A 15,680-nucleotide genomic window follows, 5' to 3' on the forward strand; every position below is an offset into this window, starting at 1 on the left:
AGTTCATCTTCGGTTCCTTATTAATTTAATTTGCATTCCTTTTATTCTTGTGTAGAATATTGCAGTGGTCAGTGACTATGGGTCCAGCCTGATCAATGTTATCAGCTTACACATAGCTAGGAAATATGCAATTATTAATCCCTTTTCTGTGGAATCCTTTAAAGTTATTTTTTTGGCCATTCTTAATTTCAATAATTTACTTCTTGCTTATTAACTGTTTGTTACTGCGTATTCGATGATCATTCCTATTGGGACATTCTGGAGCTGTTATTCTAGTCTCAGGTGCAAAGCATTTAAACCACAAAAAAAGTCACTCTTCTTGGGTTTTCCAATCTTCTCCTTTCATAAGGATTCCCTAAAGCATTTCTGCTCTTCCAGCTAAGTTTTCGTGTCATACCTCATCTTCAAGATCTCTGTTCCCAATACATAGTTAGTGTGTTCCAGAGTTTTCACCAGATACTAATGGTTTCCTTGAGGAGTGAAAACAGTGAGTTTGTCATGTGATTTGGGGGATTTCCTGAAATCAGCTGGGCTGAAGTTTAATTTTGACTGTACATCTTGCCTTTATACTTACATTTGCATTGTCTGTTAGAGGTAATGAAAACAAGCCTCCATTCTTCCATGCCTATTCAAAGGTGTCTGGCTGCTTAATATTTCTTGGCTACTTCCTTGTTTCTTATATTATTCTCTTTGATAATAATTTGAATTACCTTTTAATAATTTTGTAAACTTGTTCTATCACATGTCTATGTAATTTTTTTTGCAAGATTTGTTGCAGAGGACATTATTTCTGGGAAAAAGGGCTAAGATTGTGTGGAACAGTAACTTTTGACATTCATTCCCATGGTTTGACAGATTAGCTGAATAACAGTAGGATTCACTCCTAAGCAATGCATCTGGACTACTGTGTGATAGTATTTGTCTGGCTTAGGCTAACATAATTCACAGCGTTTAATAGCAGGTTCACACCATCTCTTGCTGCCAGTGTTTTCTTGATCTCTTGAAAACTGAACACAACAAAGGAAAAATCTCCTCTCCTACAGGTGAATCAAGCATCAATGGAAGTGCTATTCATAGACCTGAATGTTGCCCCTTCAATCTCCTACTATAACTCCAGATCTAAACTCAGATCTTAAGTTAAATCACCTCTGCCACATAATGTATGGTTGGCATACACTATCCCAGTGGCTCTGGTTTAATACCTTTACCATTTTGTTGAGTTAATCCAGAACGCTTCAAAATTACATGTCTTTGGTTTCCTACTATGTCTTTATGTGGGTATAAACGTAGGCACACATGGCACAGGCTTGTTGTTTTGTGTTCCTTTCATGTAGTGTTGAATTGAAAAAGCAGAGAAAAGTCTTTTCTTCCTTTCATAGTCCAACTAGTCCACAAATGTTTCCAATATACCTCTAAGTTTAATTCAATCATAACTCACAGGGAAATAAACTCTTTGGACGGCAGATCTTGCTGGTTTTGCACATCAGTACATTTTTTTCTCCAGACAAAACTTTTCACATTTAATTTTATAGCCCTTATTTTGCATCTTTTTTGTTGTTGTTGTTGTTTTTTAAAAAAATAATTTTGCTTTAGTGTAAAGTTTTACATGAAAAGGAAGAAATGCTAGTAATTTAATGAAGCCAATAAACTGACAATTTTAACTCTTTTTCATGGAACAAAGTCAGAAGAAGGTCATGGGCAGCTATGCAGAATCCTAATACAGATGATGGTCATTATAAGGTCAAAAGTGATATTGTAGCATCACGATCCATTGAAGGCCAGCACAGCTCTTGCTTTTGTGATCACATTTATTTTGCTGTTATTTTGGCTTTTCTTGCTCCCATTTGTCTGCTTGTGTACCTTGCTCATGTTTTCGCAATTGTACTTTATTAACTTGCTGGGAAAGGTCAGTCTATTCACTGGTTGTTTCTTCTGTGGCCCAGATCATGGTCTTGGTCTTCATTGGTCTTGGCCCAGAGAGTTCCTCAGTGCTATGAATTCAGAATTAGCCTTTAATAATATTATAAACCTCAGGTCAGTAGAAACAGTGATTGAAAGATCCTGATTCCAATGTTAGTATAAATCCAGAGAGGTTCTGTTGTTATTTACGCATTTGAATTTCTATTCTAGCTAACTCCTGAAGCCTTCAATGAGGTGAAACCAGTATTTTTACTCTTAAGCATCAAGTAGACTGCCTACTAGGAAGGAAGAGCTAGTCCCACTGAAGTGAATAGGCATTTAAATATTTGGGCACTGATTTCAGCAGGGCCAGGAGCCCCTCTTCCCAAACTAACAGCGATTTTTGTTGTCAGTTTCTAATTCAGAGTAGTAATTTGATGACTAAGGGACTGAAAAGAAGTTTAATTTAGCTTAGAAAACTCACTTAAATTTTCAGCAAGTAAAAAACATGAATCTCATAGTTATTTTCAGGTCAAGTGACTCTTTTTGCAGGTGATTAACTGGGAATAGTGCCTGAATAGAGAACTCTATTATTCAGGTTAACATTGACATGTCAGAAACTTGCCACTGAAACTTCGTGCAAGTTTTTTCAGTAAAAGATAAACAGGCCTGAATTTAATTCATCTAAATGTGATCAGTTTATTAGGCATTTAGGATGGGGGGTAATTTCGTCTGTTGGCCTCTCTTTATTGACTATAGAAGAAGATCCGAAGGCTGACTTAGACTAGCCACTAAAATTAACCCAGGCCCAAGATTTCATGCACGTGTTTTGAAGTACTCCAGATACTGAAATATTAGCAAACATAAGACATGGGACTCTACATCTATAGACCACTTGGCTCATGACACAGTTGAAAACTGCAGCTTTCTTAGTTTTAACTAGGGACACCATTTCTACACTAAAAAGGGACTAGGTGCACTACTAAGCAAATATTTCAATTAAAAGAATTAGAATAAAATTTGTAGGTTATCTTGTCCATCAGAAAGACTTCAACCTCCATTCTGGGAATTTCTTGTACAACCTAGTGGATTTTCTTTCTCCATGGTCTAAACCACAGGAGAGTGCACCTATGTGCAGATCCCCACCTGTGCCTCTGGAGAGGGAAGAATGCCTTTAGGGGCAAAAAGGCAGACAGAGATCATAGAAAGGGCAGAAATCCTCACAGACAATTAAGAAATGACGTGCAGGATTATGTGGCAGCAACCGCACAGCAACAGAGGATTTCCCTTCAAAATGGCAATTATCCAGAGTCCACCATCTGCACAGTCATCAAGACTTCTCTAAGTCACAGGAACCCAGCAACATGACTATGTGTCTAGTCACAGATGTCCTGATCTCTGCACTTACTCTTGATTCACAAGGCCTTCCTTTTACTGACTGTCTTAAATTAAAACAAAACTGAAAACAAATTCTTCCTTAAAATCCAATACTCCTTCTTGTGTGGCGTTTGAAACCACATTGTGTTATGGCAAATAGTCTACATATTTTATGGCTACCAGTGGTGATTAGCATGAGCTTCTCAAATGGGATTTATCAACCGTCAGAAAAGTTTTCCAAGGGATGCAGCTAGCTTTATGTTTGTTGGGGTCAGGCCAAGACTTAGATGTCCTTTTGCTCATGCTCAGGGCTAACCATAAGTTGTTATATTTAATGAGTGAATCTGATCCGGTCTGTTATGTAGCAAGGCAGAGTAGATAACCAGAAAGGCGCTGTTTTGCCTTAGACTGTGCAAGTGAGAACATTGCAGAATGAGCACCGCATGCAACCGAATTTCCTTGAGGGATCAGAGAATTACTGTGCAAGTTAATCAGGGGAGCAATCATGAGTTAAGGAATGCTTCCTCAGGCACCACTAACTGGAGACTGTAAAGGATTAGTTATTAGAAACTCCTTGGGGTAAGGACCCTCATTTTTCTTCTGTGTTTGTTTGGAACGAGACACATTAAATGCTGTGGCAAGACTAACAATTCTGGGTCAAATCAAGCCATCTGTGGCAGTGGCCAGTTGTAGCAGTCTTAGGGAAAGACAGAAGGGCACATACAAAGCGGTTCTTTTTCTGGTGTTTTTTCCCAGTCTCCAACAACCTGTAGGCTAAAATCTTCCTCAGTCAGAAGCAGCACCATGGGCTACAGCTACTCAACTAGACAGAATAGTATCAGGGCACGTATCTGTCTCTGACACCAAATGGCACTGTCTGTACATAACCATACTAAGAAGCCTCCAAAACAGGGTCAAATTCCCACAGCTTCTAAAATTAGGTGGCCATTCAAGTTGCCTCTTAGAAAATGTTCCCTGGTGTCTGTTAACTCCCAGATCTGCCCAGGAATTGCTTGGTCGAGTACCAGTTGATCCAGGCTCTAAATGCACTGAAGACCATTCCAAAAATTTAACAGTACAGGCAACCCTATTCCAGTGCCCTATATCCAGAGTTGTTTAATTGAGCAGTAAAGACAGAACTTTTATTTTTAGCTGTTATTACCAAAGTTATTGGCCTAACACTATTATTAAATGGTTCTTGATACTAATGACTGCATTTGCAGCGACCTTAGGGTGCAAGGCCAGGAAACAGGCTTGTCTGACATATTTCCTGACTCAGATTTACACATCCATATAGCCATTTCTAGGACATCTGTCAACTGCTTGCAGGCATCCTCTAGGCCACTAATGTTTGGGCTAACAAGCTCATCTGTCTTCATGACAGGTGTCATCAAGACCCTGATGGAGCTGTAAGAGGGAAATGGGATAAATGGAGGCAAATAAACTGGTTTAAAATGTGGTCTATATGTAAACAATACGAGAAGAAAGGTGATAATTTCCCTCCTTGGGATATTTAATGTTCTGATTCCATGTTGACATACTCACTGTGACACTTGGTTTCGTGCTGTGTTCGGGTATGAATAATTGCAACCAATTTCAGCCCCTCATCTGGTGCGAACCGTTGTTATCAAGTGAGCTGTACCACTTTCCACCCACCATGTGTGTGACTCATAGTCTAAAAACAAACCACAGGTTTCAGGTTCAATATTCTCTGATTCCATGCCAAAACCACAATGACTCAAATGAGATTTACACAAGCTATCTGTAAACCTCAGCAAAACTTTCCATGAACCTGATCCATCAGAAGACTCATATCCAGGTGTGTTTTATGAACCTTTGAGATGCCCCGAAATCATTTGGCCCAGTGCCTTACAACATGTAGTTAAACGGACCCCGTGTCCTAGCCACTTTCTTATCTAACATATACCAAATCTAATACTTTCTTATCTAACATATACCAAATGCAAATGATTCCCTTAGCCTAAGGAGATTTTGTTCCTTCGATAATAATGTAGCAAAGTGTAATTACTTTCTAATTCTTTTGAATTTAATCCAGGGCAAAGACATTTCCAATCATATTATTGAGTATATGCAATAATATTTGTGAACATGACACTTCTATGTATTCATTTACCTAGTATACAGAGAGTAGCAGAATTCCACCCTCTCCTGGAAAAACTGTGAATTTTCTTTAAGTACATGTAGAAATCACTGTTTCTGCAAAGACTTTTTTCAGGAAAGGGTGTTTATTTCGTAAGGAAATCTGGTTTTCCAAATGCAGATTTTGGAGTCTTAACCAATAGTGGGACAGGAAAATAAGGCATGTTTTGCATTTTCATCCATTTGCTTCATCCTTTTGGGCCCTGAACAGAGAATTCAAAGGGTTCTGCTGCCACTCTTTGCAGGGTCTAGTTCTCTTTCAGCTTGCATCTTTTCTGAAATAACTTAAATTAACATCAGGAGAGCTACTTCTACTGTGTAGAAGTAAACAGCTTTCTAGCTTTCTCATTTGTACTACAGACTTTGCAAATTGGGAGGGAAACACTGGACTCAATAACGAGAAAATTATTCAATTAAACCAGTGTTTTCAGCTAAATATATTTCTCTTTTTGTCCTGAGCTTTTGGAGTGCATGTTCGGTATCCATAGTGTTCAACAAGCACAATGTGCAAATGTTTATGCTAAGAGACACCTGGGATAGTAAGACCATAGAACAATATGGATTTATGAGCTTGATTTAGGAGCAATAGTGTTTATATACTCAGTCCAAGCTCCTGCAACTAGTTGGAGTACATCTATGTTGTGCTTCCCTCTTTACCCCCCAACAACTTCCCGCTGGAGTAACCTTTCATCCATGATGTAGCTATTCCCCATTATAAAAAGAGTAATTTTTGAGAACTTCTGGTCACGGGGAAAAGCTTGAACACATGAGCTGTATCCTTCCCACTGACTCAATCACCACACAGATAATCACAAGAACCAAATGCTTAGCATTTTTCGAGACTTGTCAGTTTTTAAGCTAATCCTTGCCCTTGGAGAGGATAAGGGCAGGTGCTTGGGGTGGGGTGGATGTTAGTCTGACTCATGATTTTCAAATGCTCTTGTTGGATGGACCAGATTTGATGAACCCGGTGCCAAAGGAGCAGGTGGTAGACTGATTTCAGTGAGGTACCACAGCATGTCAGACGGTGTAAAACATCTGTAGCAAAAACTTTCTAAGAAATGCCTTCCTCTCTTCTGTGTTGAAATTTGTACTCTTAACAGTAATTTTCTGTTTCTCTGGCTGATTTGCAGCTGGAGCAGTCTCAGACCTCATTTTGAGCTGACAGGGTCACATCAAAAGGCCATCAAAAACTTCCATATGAAGTCAGTGCAATGTGGGGACCTCCTCAATTCAATCCAGCACTCAGTGGAAGTCCTCAGGAAGCATCCCATAGTCTTCACCAGGAACCAGCTCATCCTCCACAGAGGCAGTAACTGTGGCACCCCTCATACAATCCTAGCAGCCTGTCTTCCAAGCTGAACCAGGCTGTAAATCAGTTTTCTTCCGCTTTTTGTCCTCTTCACATATTTCTCAAAAATATTTCGGCTTTCTTCATGCCTTTCTTTTATTTTCAGTCTTCCCTCTTCTTTCCCCTTTTTCCATGCAGTGTTTCTCCTCTGCTGCTACTCCAAAGATTTCCAATGGCCACCAAACTTCTGATTGTAGTATTTCTCCTGGACTGCTGAAAGACATGTTAATCCAGAATATTTCCAGAGCCAAACTCAGAATATTTTCTTTACGCATGTGCAAAGTGTCACACACAGGGAAAAGGCGCCTGTGAATACTTCAGAAAGAGCTGCCAGCAGTGCAATAGCTGAACATGATCTTTGCCTGTGGTTGACTGAGAAAGCAGTGCATGATTCCTCTATCTTTCACATATTTTACTTGGCTGTTTGAGTGCTACATGGTCTGATTTCCAGATCACAACTCCCAAAGCTATCATTTTTCATGCAACTTTATGCAGTGGTCAAAACAGAAAACTAGACAGCTCATGTCTGAAAAGTTTGAGAAGATGCTGATTTTTTAAAAAAATGTTGGTATGACAAATTGTCTTACATTGCTGTATTTCAGCATCCAGAGCAACTGGCTGGCCCATATTCCCATGATATAAGCATAAAATAAAGGTAGCAGCATGTAATTTATGTTCAGCAAATTGACACACTGGTGCCTGTCCTTCCTGCATGTGGATTTTGGGACCTGATATTTGATTTTGTGTGTAAAAGACCATGTGAGCTTTGGTTCGCTGTGGAGATGGAAGAGATGCTGCGTATTCTTTTCTGGACAAATCATTTGGGTGCTACTGTTTGCAGAGGATTAGATCCATTTCTGTGTAATAGTTCTGCACTTCAACATTACCTCTTGTTCTGCATTCTTTCTGACGTGATGGGGAGAGCCTTTTGGCCCGTGCTGGTTTTAGAGAAAGTGAGGTCAAGCAAGGCACTTTCCTGTACCTTCCTCCTCCTTGTCTTCTACTAATTTGCTAATATATATGTGGGCATGGAGTGGCAACACCCCATGATTCACCTTCTGACCAACAGATTAACATCACTTTAAAGAACCACTCCCCAGAAGAACCACTGTCTAATTCCTCCAGCACAAAGTCTGGGGGAGGGAAGGGCAAATGTATTCTTTGCATGAATAAAATACAAAAGTTATTATTGTTAAATGGAAATACCCCAGCTCAGAGCCTGGATGCCCCTGGATTGAATGTAATACAAGTACAAAACAAAAGGGCTGTTCGCACTCCACAGAGTTGTAAGTCTGAACGACAAAAGGGAACAGATGAAAGCGCACAAGGAAATGAGGCAATAAGTCAGCATGATAGGCAATGAACTCAGCCCGTTAGCCTTTTCTTCAACGTGTCTGTTACAAGCTTTTCCTGTTTCTTTCTTGCATCTCTGCACTTCTTTGAAAGGTGGATTATCTTACGGACTTGTGATCTCAACCGTGTCTTGCAGTATTTCCCCATTCTTTCTCTCTTTAACTCTATATGCCTTTGGTTGGCCATCAGCCAGCAGAGGGAAAACAAAAGGTTATCTCCGAACATTTTACTTTCATCAGAAACTGGTATCTATATTCAGCTTCTGAGGTGAATAAGGTTTACAAAGGTTCTTTCTTCTCGGGGAAAAGCCAGAGAGCATGTTCACAACAAGCAACAGAGTCCTTTTTTTGGAGATGTTATGTTTTTCTCTGTCTTCTGTTTAGGTATTGATGAGATTTTATTATTAATTGTGTTGCAGTAGCACCTAGAGGTCCTTGCTGAGATCACAGCCCCTTTGCGGTAGGTACTGTACAGTCACATTCATGGAAACAATCCATCCTCCAACGGATAGCACCCAAACTGGAAAAAATATAACATAGTTCAGAAGAGAGGATGTCCTTTCATTTCCACCTCACACATTGTGGCCTTCCCAGTGGGGCTCAGAGTAACATCTATGAAACATTTTTATGGGAAAGAACATCCAGCTTTCTTGAACCAACCCATACATGACACACCCCACTGTGACAGGCAGTTCATGTGGTACAAGAGAATGAAGTATGCAAGTAAACAAACCTTTTACTGTTTTGAAAAATCCTAATTTTATTGTCAGGAGCACAAAGGCTTCAATGAAACCTAAAGACATAGCTGACATTTCCTTGGAAGAGTCTGTGCATATAAGTTTAACACACAGCAAATTGCAATTATTATTTTTTTTTCATGGCAGCACCTGATCTTTGACGTCACAGTCGTTTATGGGCCAGAAACTGATATAAACACAAATACTTCAACAGAGGCAAGTATTGGCAACAAGTTTTCTGCTTCCTCGTCCAGAACTTCACTCACAGCCTCCATAATCCTCCTGGTTCCTGATCCAGAGTCTGTAGAGGTCGGCAAGTTTTTCTCCATTGGTTACAGTGGGATTTGGATCAGGTTTTATAGTAAGATTGAGAAACATAATTTCATTCTCAGGGATTACACAACAAAACTTTAACAGGAGTCTATTTCAGCCCAACGAGTGCAAACTGCTAGACCTTGTTCCCTGTGAATTTTGCTTAGTGGATTTTTGCCTCTGAAGATCAAGTGCCTTACCTGTGAGCAACCCTTCTCACGAGTTCATATGACAGGGTAGTTACACTGAGGGAACTCAAAAGAGGGCTTGTACGAGGTCTGAGCGATCCAGTGGAACTCCTTCTGAACCCATCGAAGACCTTTATCATAAGGCGTTCATTTTCTTCCATTTTAGTCCTGATTGTTCACTTGTCATGGACTACAATACTCTTGAAGTTACTGTGTTTTGGGATTCAGCTTGCAAATGAAGACTCTTACTTTTTTAACTGTCTCTACATGATTATGCTAGATGTTTCCTGCTCAGGTTTCAGATGGCAGTCTGGTGGAAGACAGGTCTCCTCTTTGTCTTGTGTCCTGTCTGCTGTTCTCAAGCACATACTAGATACCTTAGAACATCTCCAGTTGCTCTAGGTATCTACATTTAGACAACTGCATTGAGATGATCGCCTTTCTCTCTAGTCAGTGAAAAAGGTAGGCATGTCCAATGGGAGATGTACCACCTCTGTCAGGTGCCTTTCCTGGGGTGGAATGATCTGTCCTCCAGAAATACTGATTGCTCTCCACCAATGTGCAAGAAGCCTAGACTGTAAAAATTTGCCTACAATCAAGTGTGATGAGTTAATGGAGAAACAATAGGGCAGGGCATTCCCTTCTCTATCACAACTCCTTCAGGCGATCACCAGATTTTACGTATTCACAATCAGTTGCCTTTGCTTTTTACGGCTAAATTGAACCGGGATGTAATGCTGTTTTCTTGTAATAGTACTAATCCTGGCACGAGTAGTCAAAATCTTGCTGTGGCATCCTGAGGGAACTGAGGAATCTGTTTACCAGAAGGATTTCCTTGCAGGCTACTGCGCAGAAGAGATAAATGGCATCTCCGAGCAAAAAAAGAAAATTTTAATGTCAGAAAAAATCTGTGCAGACCACCCAGTAGCCACCATTTTATATCACTGATGCATCTTCTGATTTGCCCTCCACACCTTAAAAGAAAGCACCAAATATCTGCTTTAAAATAAAACACATCCCACCCTGACGGCATTTATTTTTCTCCACTGATTGTGACAGCTAAAGCACATAAGACCATCTACCTTCTACTCTTTTGGTTCCACCACACTTTTCCTCAGGCTGATGTCTATATGAAAATAACAACCAGCTCTCCTACAATAAATCACAGAATCACATTCTTGCTGAGGTTGGGAGAGCCCTCTGGAGATCATTGTATTCAACCCCGCTTCTCAAAACACAGTCAACGAAAGCAGGTTATTCGGGTGTCCAGCTGGGTATTGAGTATCTCCAAGGATAGAGATCTGACAAATCTGAGCAACCTGTTCCAGGGTTTGGCCACACTCACAGTGGAAAAAAAATTGTTTTCTTATGTTTAAATGGAATTTCTTGTATAAATAAATTAAAAAATGATCCAATAGAGTAAAGTTTAGACAGTCTCTAAAGTCCTGGGTTTTCACCAGCTGCAAGAAATTTAAAGGACCCTTCAAAATCATTCACTATTTACTGCACTGACAGTCCCCCTCTTCAGGAAAGACCTAAAAGTTTTGTCCCAGCCCGTTCTATTACTGATTTTACTTATATTGGGATTATGCCACATTTGATATTACACAGCTGAAGTAAATCATGTTGTATTCCTAAAACAGCAATTAACAGCAACAACTCATTGAAATAATATGGCCTTCAAGAAGGAGCACAGGCCTGGGACATTGGAGACTGATATTCAACACTGAGCTCAGATGATTCTTCCTGATAACTACTGAGTAGTCATGTTGGCTGGAGTTAATCTGCCTTAGTTTAGATGTCTACATCTCTCCTAATCATTCCAATGTGTTCTTACACCAAAGGAGAAAGGGGCATCTCCAAAGCATGATTTGTGTGTCTTAGAGTAGAAAGAATAGAAGAGATGTCCAATGCAGGGTACAGGAACTGCCTTTTCTACATGGACTATACAGCCTTGGTTGAGTAGCTCAGTCCTACACACCTAAATTTTAAATGTCAAAAATCTGAGGAAAAACCTAGCTGTTATCTTCCTGTCCTTTGTTCTCAGCATTTGCAGAAGGATGCCTGTTCCTTGTTTTTCACAACTTAGATATCATCAACATCATCTAACGATAACATATACCTCTGTAGAAGTTCCTTACAAAAGCATTGCTTATAAAAGCCTAGTCCAAGAACAAATCACTTTAGGGTAGGATAACTTCTGAGAGTTAGACTAGAATTGTGCTTGAGGAGGCACATCTCAGCCTTGAACAGCAACCCATATGTTGGAATTCACACTGTCCTCTCTGCAAGATCATTCCTACCTCTTACCTATCCTGAACAGCAATTTAACATCAGTTTACTTTCTCATAAATTAATCAGATCAAATACTTAATCTCTTTCTCTGGGGCTCACGTGCTTCTGAATTATGAGTAGCTACTGTGTCTGCTTTTCACCACAGTGTTATTGCTGAGTCTTGCAATTTTATCTCTCAAGCCGCTTCACCAATTTTCTGTTTGATACCCTGCTTCCACCCCCAGCATGAAAATCAATGGCAGAAAGTGCATGGAAAATACAGTTTCACAAGCCACAGTAACTTTTTGGTCGTTGTTATGTCCAAGCAGAAAAGCAGGATCACTTCTCTTACAGCATAGCAAAAAAAGCTCATGGCTTTCATGGTTTTTCCCAGTTTTAAGCTGCGTGATGCAGACTTCAGAAAAGCTAGGGGAAATCCTGCCGCAGGTCGAAATGGGGCCGATGTTTCACTCATCACATTCAGGAGCAACAGAAGACACTTGCACACCTGCAGGCTCAGGATCTGATCCCTTCATATTAGAAATATTTTTTAAATATACCTTAAAAAGAAGCAAGTCTGAGAACCTATGCAAAGGATGTCACCCTGGGACACTGTGAGTGAGCTGCAGGTTGCTAAACACCTAAAGGGGCCATGCTGTTCAGAGATAATTTAGCCCCAGTAAAAGTTGTCATATTGATTGTGCTGAATACAGATGTCCTTTTTATAGTCCAGGCACTGATGCGTTATTGAGAGGATGGGATTCGTGCAGCAGTGTGGGAAAGCTCTGTGCTGGGCAAACAGAGATGACTTGTTATCCCAACTCTACTGCCCTGACAGAAAGGATGTTGCAATAAACTAAATCAATGTGAGAAAAATGATGTATTTAACCCTTAGGAAACGTCCAGCTGTACTTACGACTACCAAAATGTTTTTAACAATGAGACACTACAAAGTGCTGATTTTAGATTAATTTCTACAATTATTAATTCAAAGAGATTAAGCTGGCAAGATATTAGGAAGAAAAGTTATGTTATAGGTATAAAACACTGCTAAAGAGCTGATGATGCAAGAGATACTACGTGACAGACTCTTTAAGTCCCACAAGACAAGTATATTCCATTTGAAAGGACTTGGTTTGTGCAGTGTATGCAAACGCAATAATTCGGCTGGCTCAGCTCCACTGATTCCTCAAGCTGTTTCATTGGCACCATCTATTTTCTGCACATTCAACGCAGTGGTGATGAATGTGATTGAAGTATCTATCAGATACTATCTACAGAGATACAGTATGGTGTGAGGTAACACCCTGGGCAAAAAACAGCTTTCACTGAAAAAATGCCCTTTACAAATACAAACAGTTCCTGAACTTGGCGGGGGTTTAAAGACAAATTGTTATATGTTAGGGTAGGAAGAGATTTCATGTCTAATTTTCTTTCTTCTCCCCCTCTAGTTCCTTTTATCTTTCTCCAGTTTTGCCCTCACTTTTTTTCTACTTGTATGAGGACAGGGCAAAAGATCTCACAAAAGAAATAAAAAGCAAAAGAAAAAAAGAACAGGAAAGTAAAGAAGGAAAAGAGCTATATAGGTGGCAAGAGCCTACTCAAAGTATTTATTTTATTAAATTATAAGCTTTCTAAAAACTTTTGAAATGAGCTAGAAAGATGTTTCCTTCAGAAATACATGGACCAGAAGTGGATTTATTGACAAATGGCAAGGAGTAGACGCAGACAAACTGAGATCTGAGGGTTAATTACTGTTTCACGGTACTCTTCACACAGACTCGGCAGTTTCGTTGCCTTACCTACAGTGATGCTCAATGTAACCTTTAGAGAGCAGAGCCTATCTTACTGTGGGCTTTTATAGCAACAAACTCAACGGGACTCGGCTCGCAAGTGTTGTTATGGTGCAAACACAATGAAAACTAAGGGGAAGATGAAGAGGTTTTTGTGTATTCCCGCTAAAAAGTTGATGCTATACACGTAAGACCAATCACTAGATGTGTTTTACTGGATCTGGACTGTGATTCTGCCTCTGTCCTTTCACTCTCCACACATTTACCCTCCTCTTACTTGTCGAAGATCCAGCAGTATTATCTTGCTACCTCTCAAAGCCCTAGTAGTACTAACTAATCTCAGAGAACCCCAGAGGGTTTTCACAAACAACAAGCCTGGGCTCTGAAGGGGGCCTGATTCATCATCCCTTGGCTGCAGGGATATTCAGAGCGCCAGACCCTTTCCTCACACGCTGTTATGCCAGGCACATGTGACAACTGCAGAACTGTCATCGCAGCTCCTCTGAGATTTGTTCTCTTCCATACTAGGTTGCTGGTTAAAGGGCTGATGATTAAATGACACGGTGAGGTCAGGGTGCATCTTACAGGCAAGATCATGCTCAGCCCAGCACGGGTGCGAGCTAACATCTTGGTAGCGTACTGTGTGGTCGTCTGGTCCATTATCGCTGTGAGCTCCCATATGCTGTAGAGATGTTCTCTGATGTAGCAGGCTGAGGAGGAAGGGACATCCTAGCTGGGTTGTGGAGACCCCCTGATAGCATAAAGCTGCCAGATGTTGGCCACTGGACAGAAAGAGAGCCTTGTCATCCTTTTCGGAAGCCATCAGGTATTTTACCTGGGAGATTTACTTCAGTCTTTCAAATAAGAGATTGCAGAAACATGGTGGGAGAGGGGGTCAAGGCTTTGCCTAGCAAGTGCTCATCACAAGACTGATTCCTGCTCCTTTAGATCCTAGGTAGACGTTGCATTGGGGTAAAAGTGACTTTTTGCCACATTTAGCCCTGCTCCCTGTTACTAGCTGCAGCTGACATGAAGGCCTTGGTGTGTAATCCGGAAACAAGTCATGCGGTGAAGGCGAAGAGGCAATGTATAAGCCTAGGCACTCACGGAGGAATGGAGATTCCTTCACAGGCACTTCCCACACTGAGAGACCATGTCCCACAATGTCCGGTACTGAGGCAATACTTGGGGTAATATCTGAGACAGCATTTGAGGCAATACTAGAGGAAGTCACAGCTCTTATCCTCTCCTGAGCAGAGGAAGGAAGAGAATCGATGGCCAATCTGGAATGTAGCATTCACCAGCTAATTATTGCTGTTCCACACAGGAACTAGGAGAATTAAAGAGTATAATTCTCTGTAGGGGAAACCAAAACCCCTCCAGTTCCACCTCTTTCCTCACTACCACATTGATTATGCTTAAATCTTTCCCAGGAGATGTAAAACCTTGCAATAAATGACATCTCCCTTAGGTAATCTCCCCCACCCCTTCCTTATCTTCAGAGATCTGATTAAAGCACAGCAGAGCTTCTCTACCAACAGAAGAATATTGCAACAGAGCCTGCCAACAGACTCTGGTGGACCCTGAAGTTCTCCAGAACCATGTTGATTTTATTTTAGGTGACAAGTGAATTTCAGTGGATTCTGGGCCTGGATTCAGTGGATTCTGGAAGAATCTAGCTTTGCTTTATTGGCTTATGGTGATCCACTTGCTCTTCTCTTTCTAGATCGACAGCATGCAGGCTCTGCTTCACTGCCCCAGCGTGCTGGTGTGTGTCGGTCGGGAGCCATTTAAACCTGTATCGATGGAGAATTTGCGGAAACACTCAGTGGAGAAGCTGCCCAACCTGGCTCCCCGTTCCAACGGCAACAATGTCAATGAAAACAATGAAAGTAAGAAAAACTCTGGGGCGTATTGCACAGTCATCTCTAGAACTGTGTCCCACAACATGGAGATTGCAGGCACCTATTGTACTGCCCCAATGTGCAGATTTCACGTGGAAAATGTACTTCCTTCTCTCTGCCTCCCAGCCCTTTCCATCCTCCCCTTCTTTTTCTCTGGTTTCCTTCTAGGATTTCCTCCCTACACCCTCCAGTCTTTCTTCTACATGCTCCCTGTGTCTGGCTGACTTCCCTTCCTCGTTCATATCTCTGTGTCTCCTTTTCCTTCCAGAACTCCCTCCTTTCCTGTGTGTGCCTCTGAGACTCCCCAAACCCTTGAGATTTCCCACGAATCCT

General features: G+C 40.9%; 1 protein-coding gene across 7 annotated transcripts in view; it reads left to right on the forward strand.

Moving 5' to 3' along the window:
- The window catches only part of RP1L1 (RP1 like 1), a 44,760-nt gene that overhangs the window by 20,738 nt on the left and 8,342 nt on the right, over nucleotides 1-15,680 (forward strand). For all 7 annotated transcript variants that reach the window (XM_056344711.1, XM_056344709.1, XM_056344713.1 and 4 more), the window contains one exon: nucleotides 15,170-15,335. In XM_056344711.1, the coding sequence (XP_056200686.1) occupies nucleotides 15,170-15,335 (166 nt within the window). The remainder of the gene's footprint in view (nucleotides 1-15,169; nucleotides 15,336-15,680) is intronic.

This window comes from Falco biarmicus, chromosome 6 (genome assembly GCF_023638135.1).
Source record: "Falco biarmicus isolate bFalBia1 chromosome 6, bFalBia1.pri, whole genome shotgun sequence".
Lineage (NCBI taxonomy): Eukaryota > Metazoa > Chordata > Aves > Falconiformes > Falconidae > Falco > Falco biarmicus.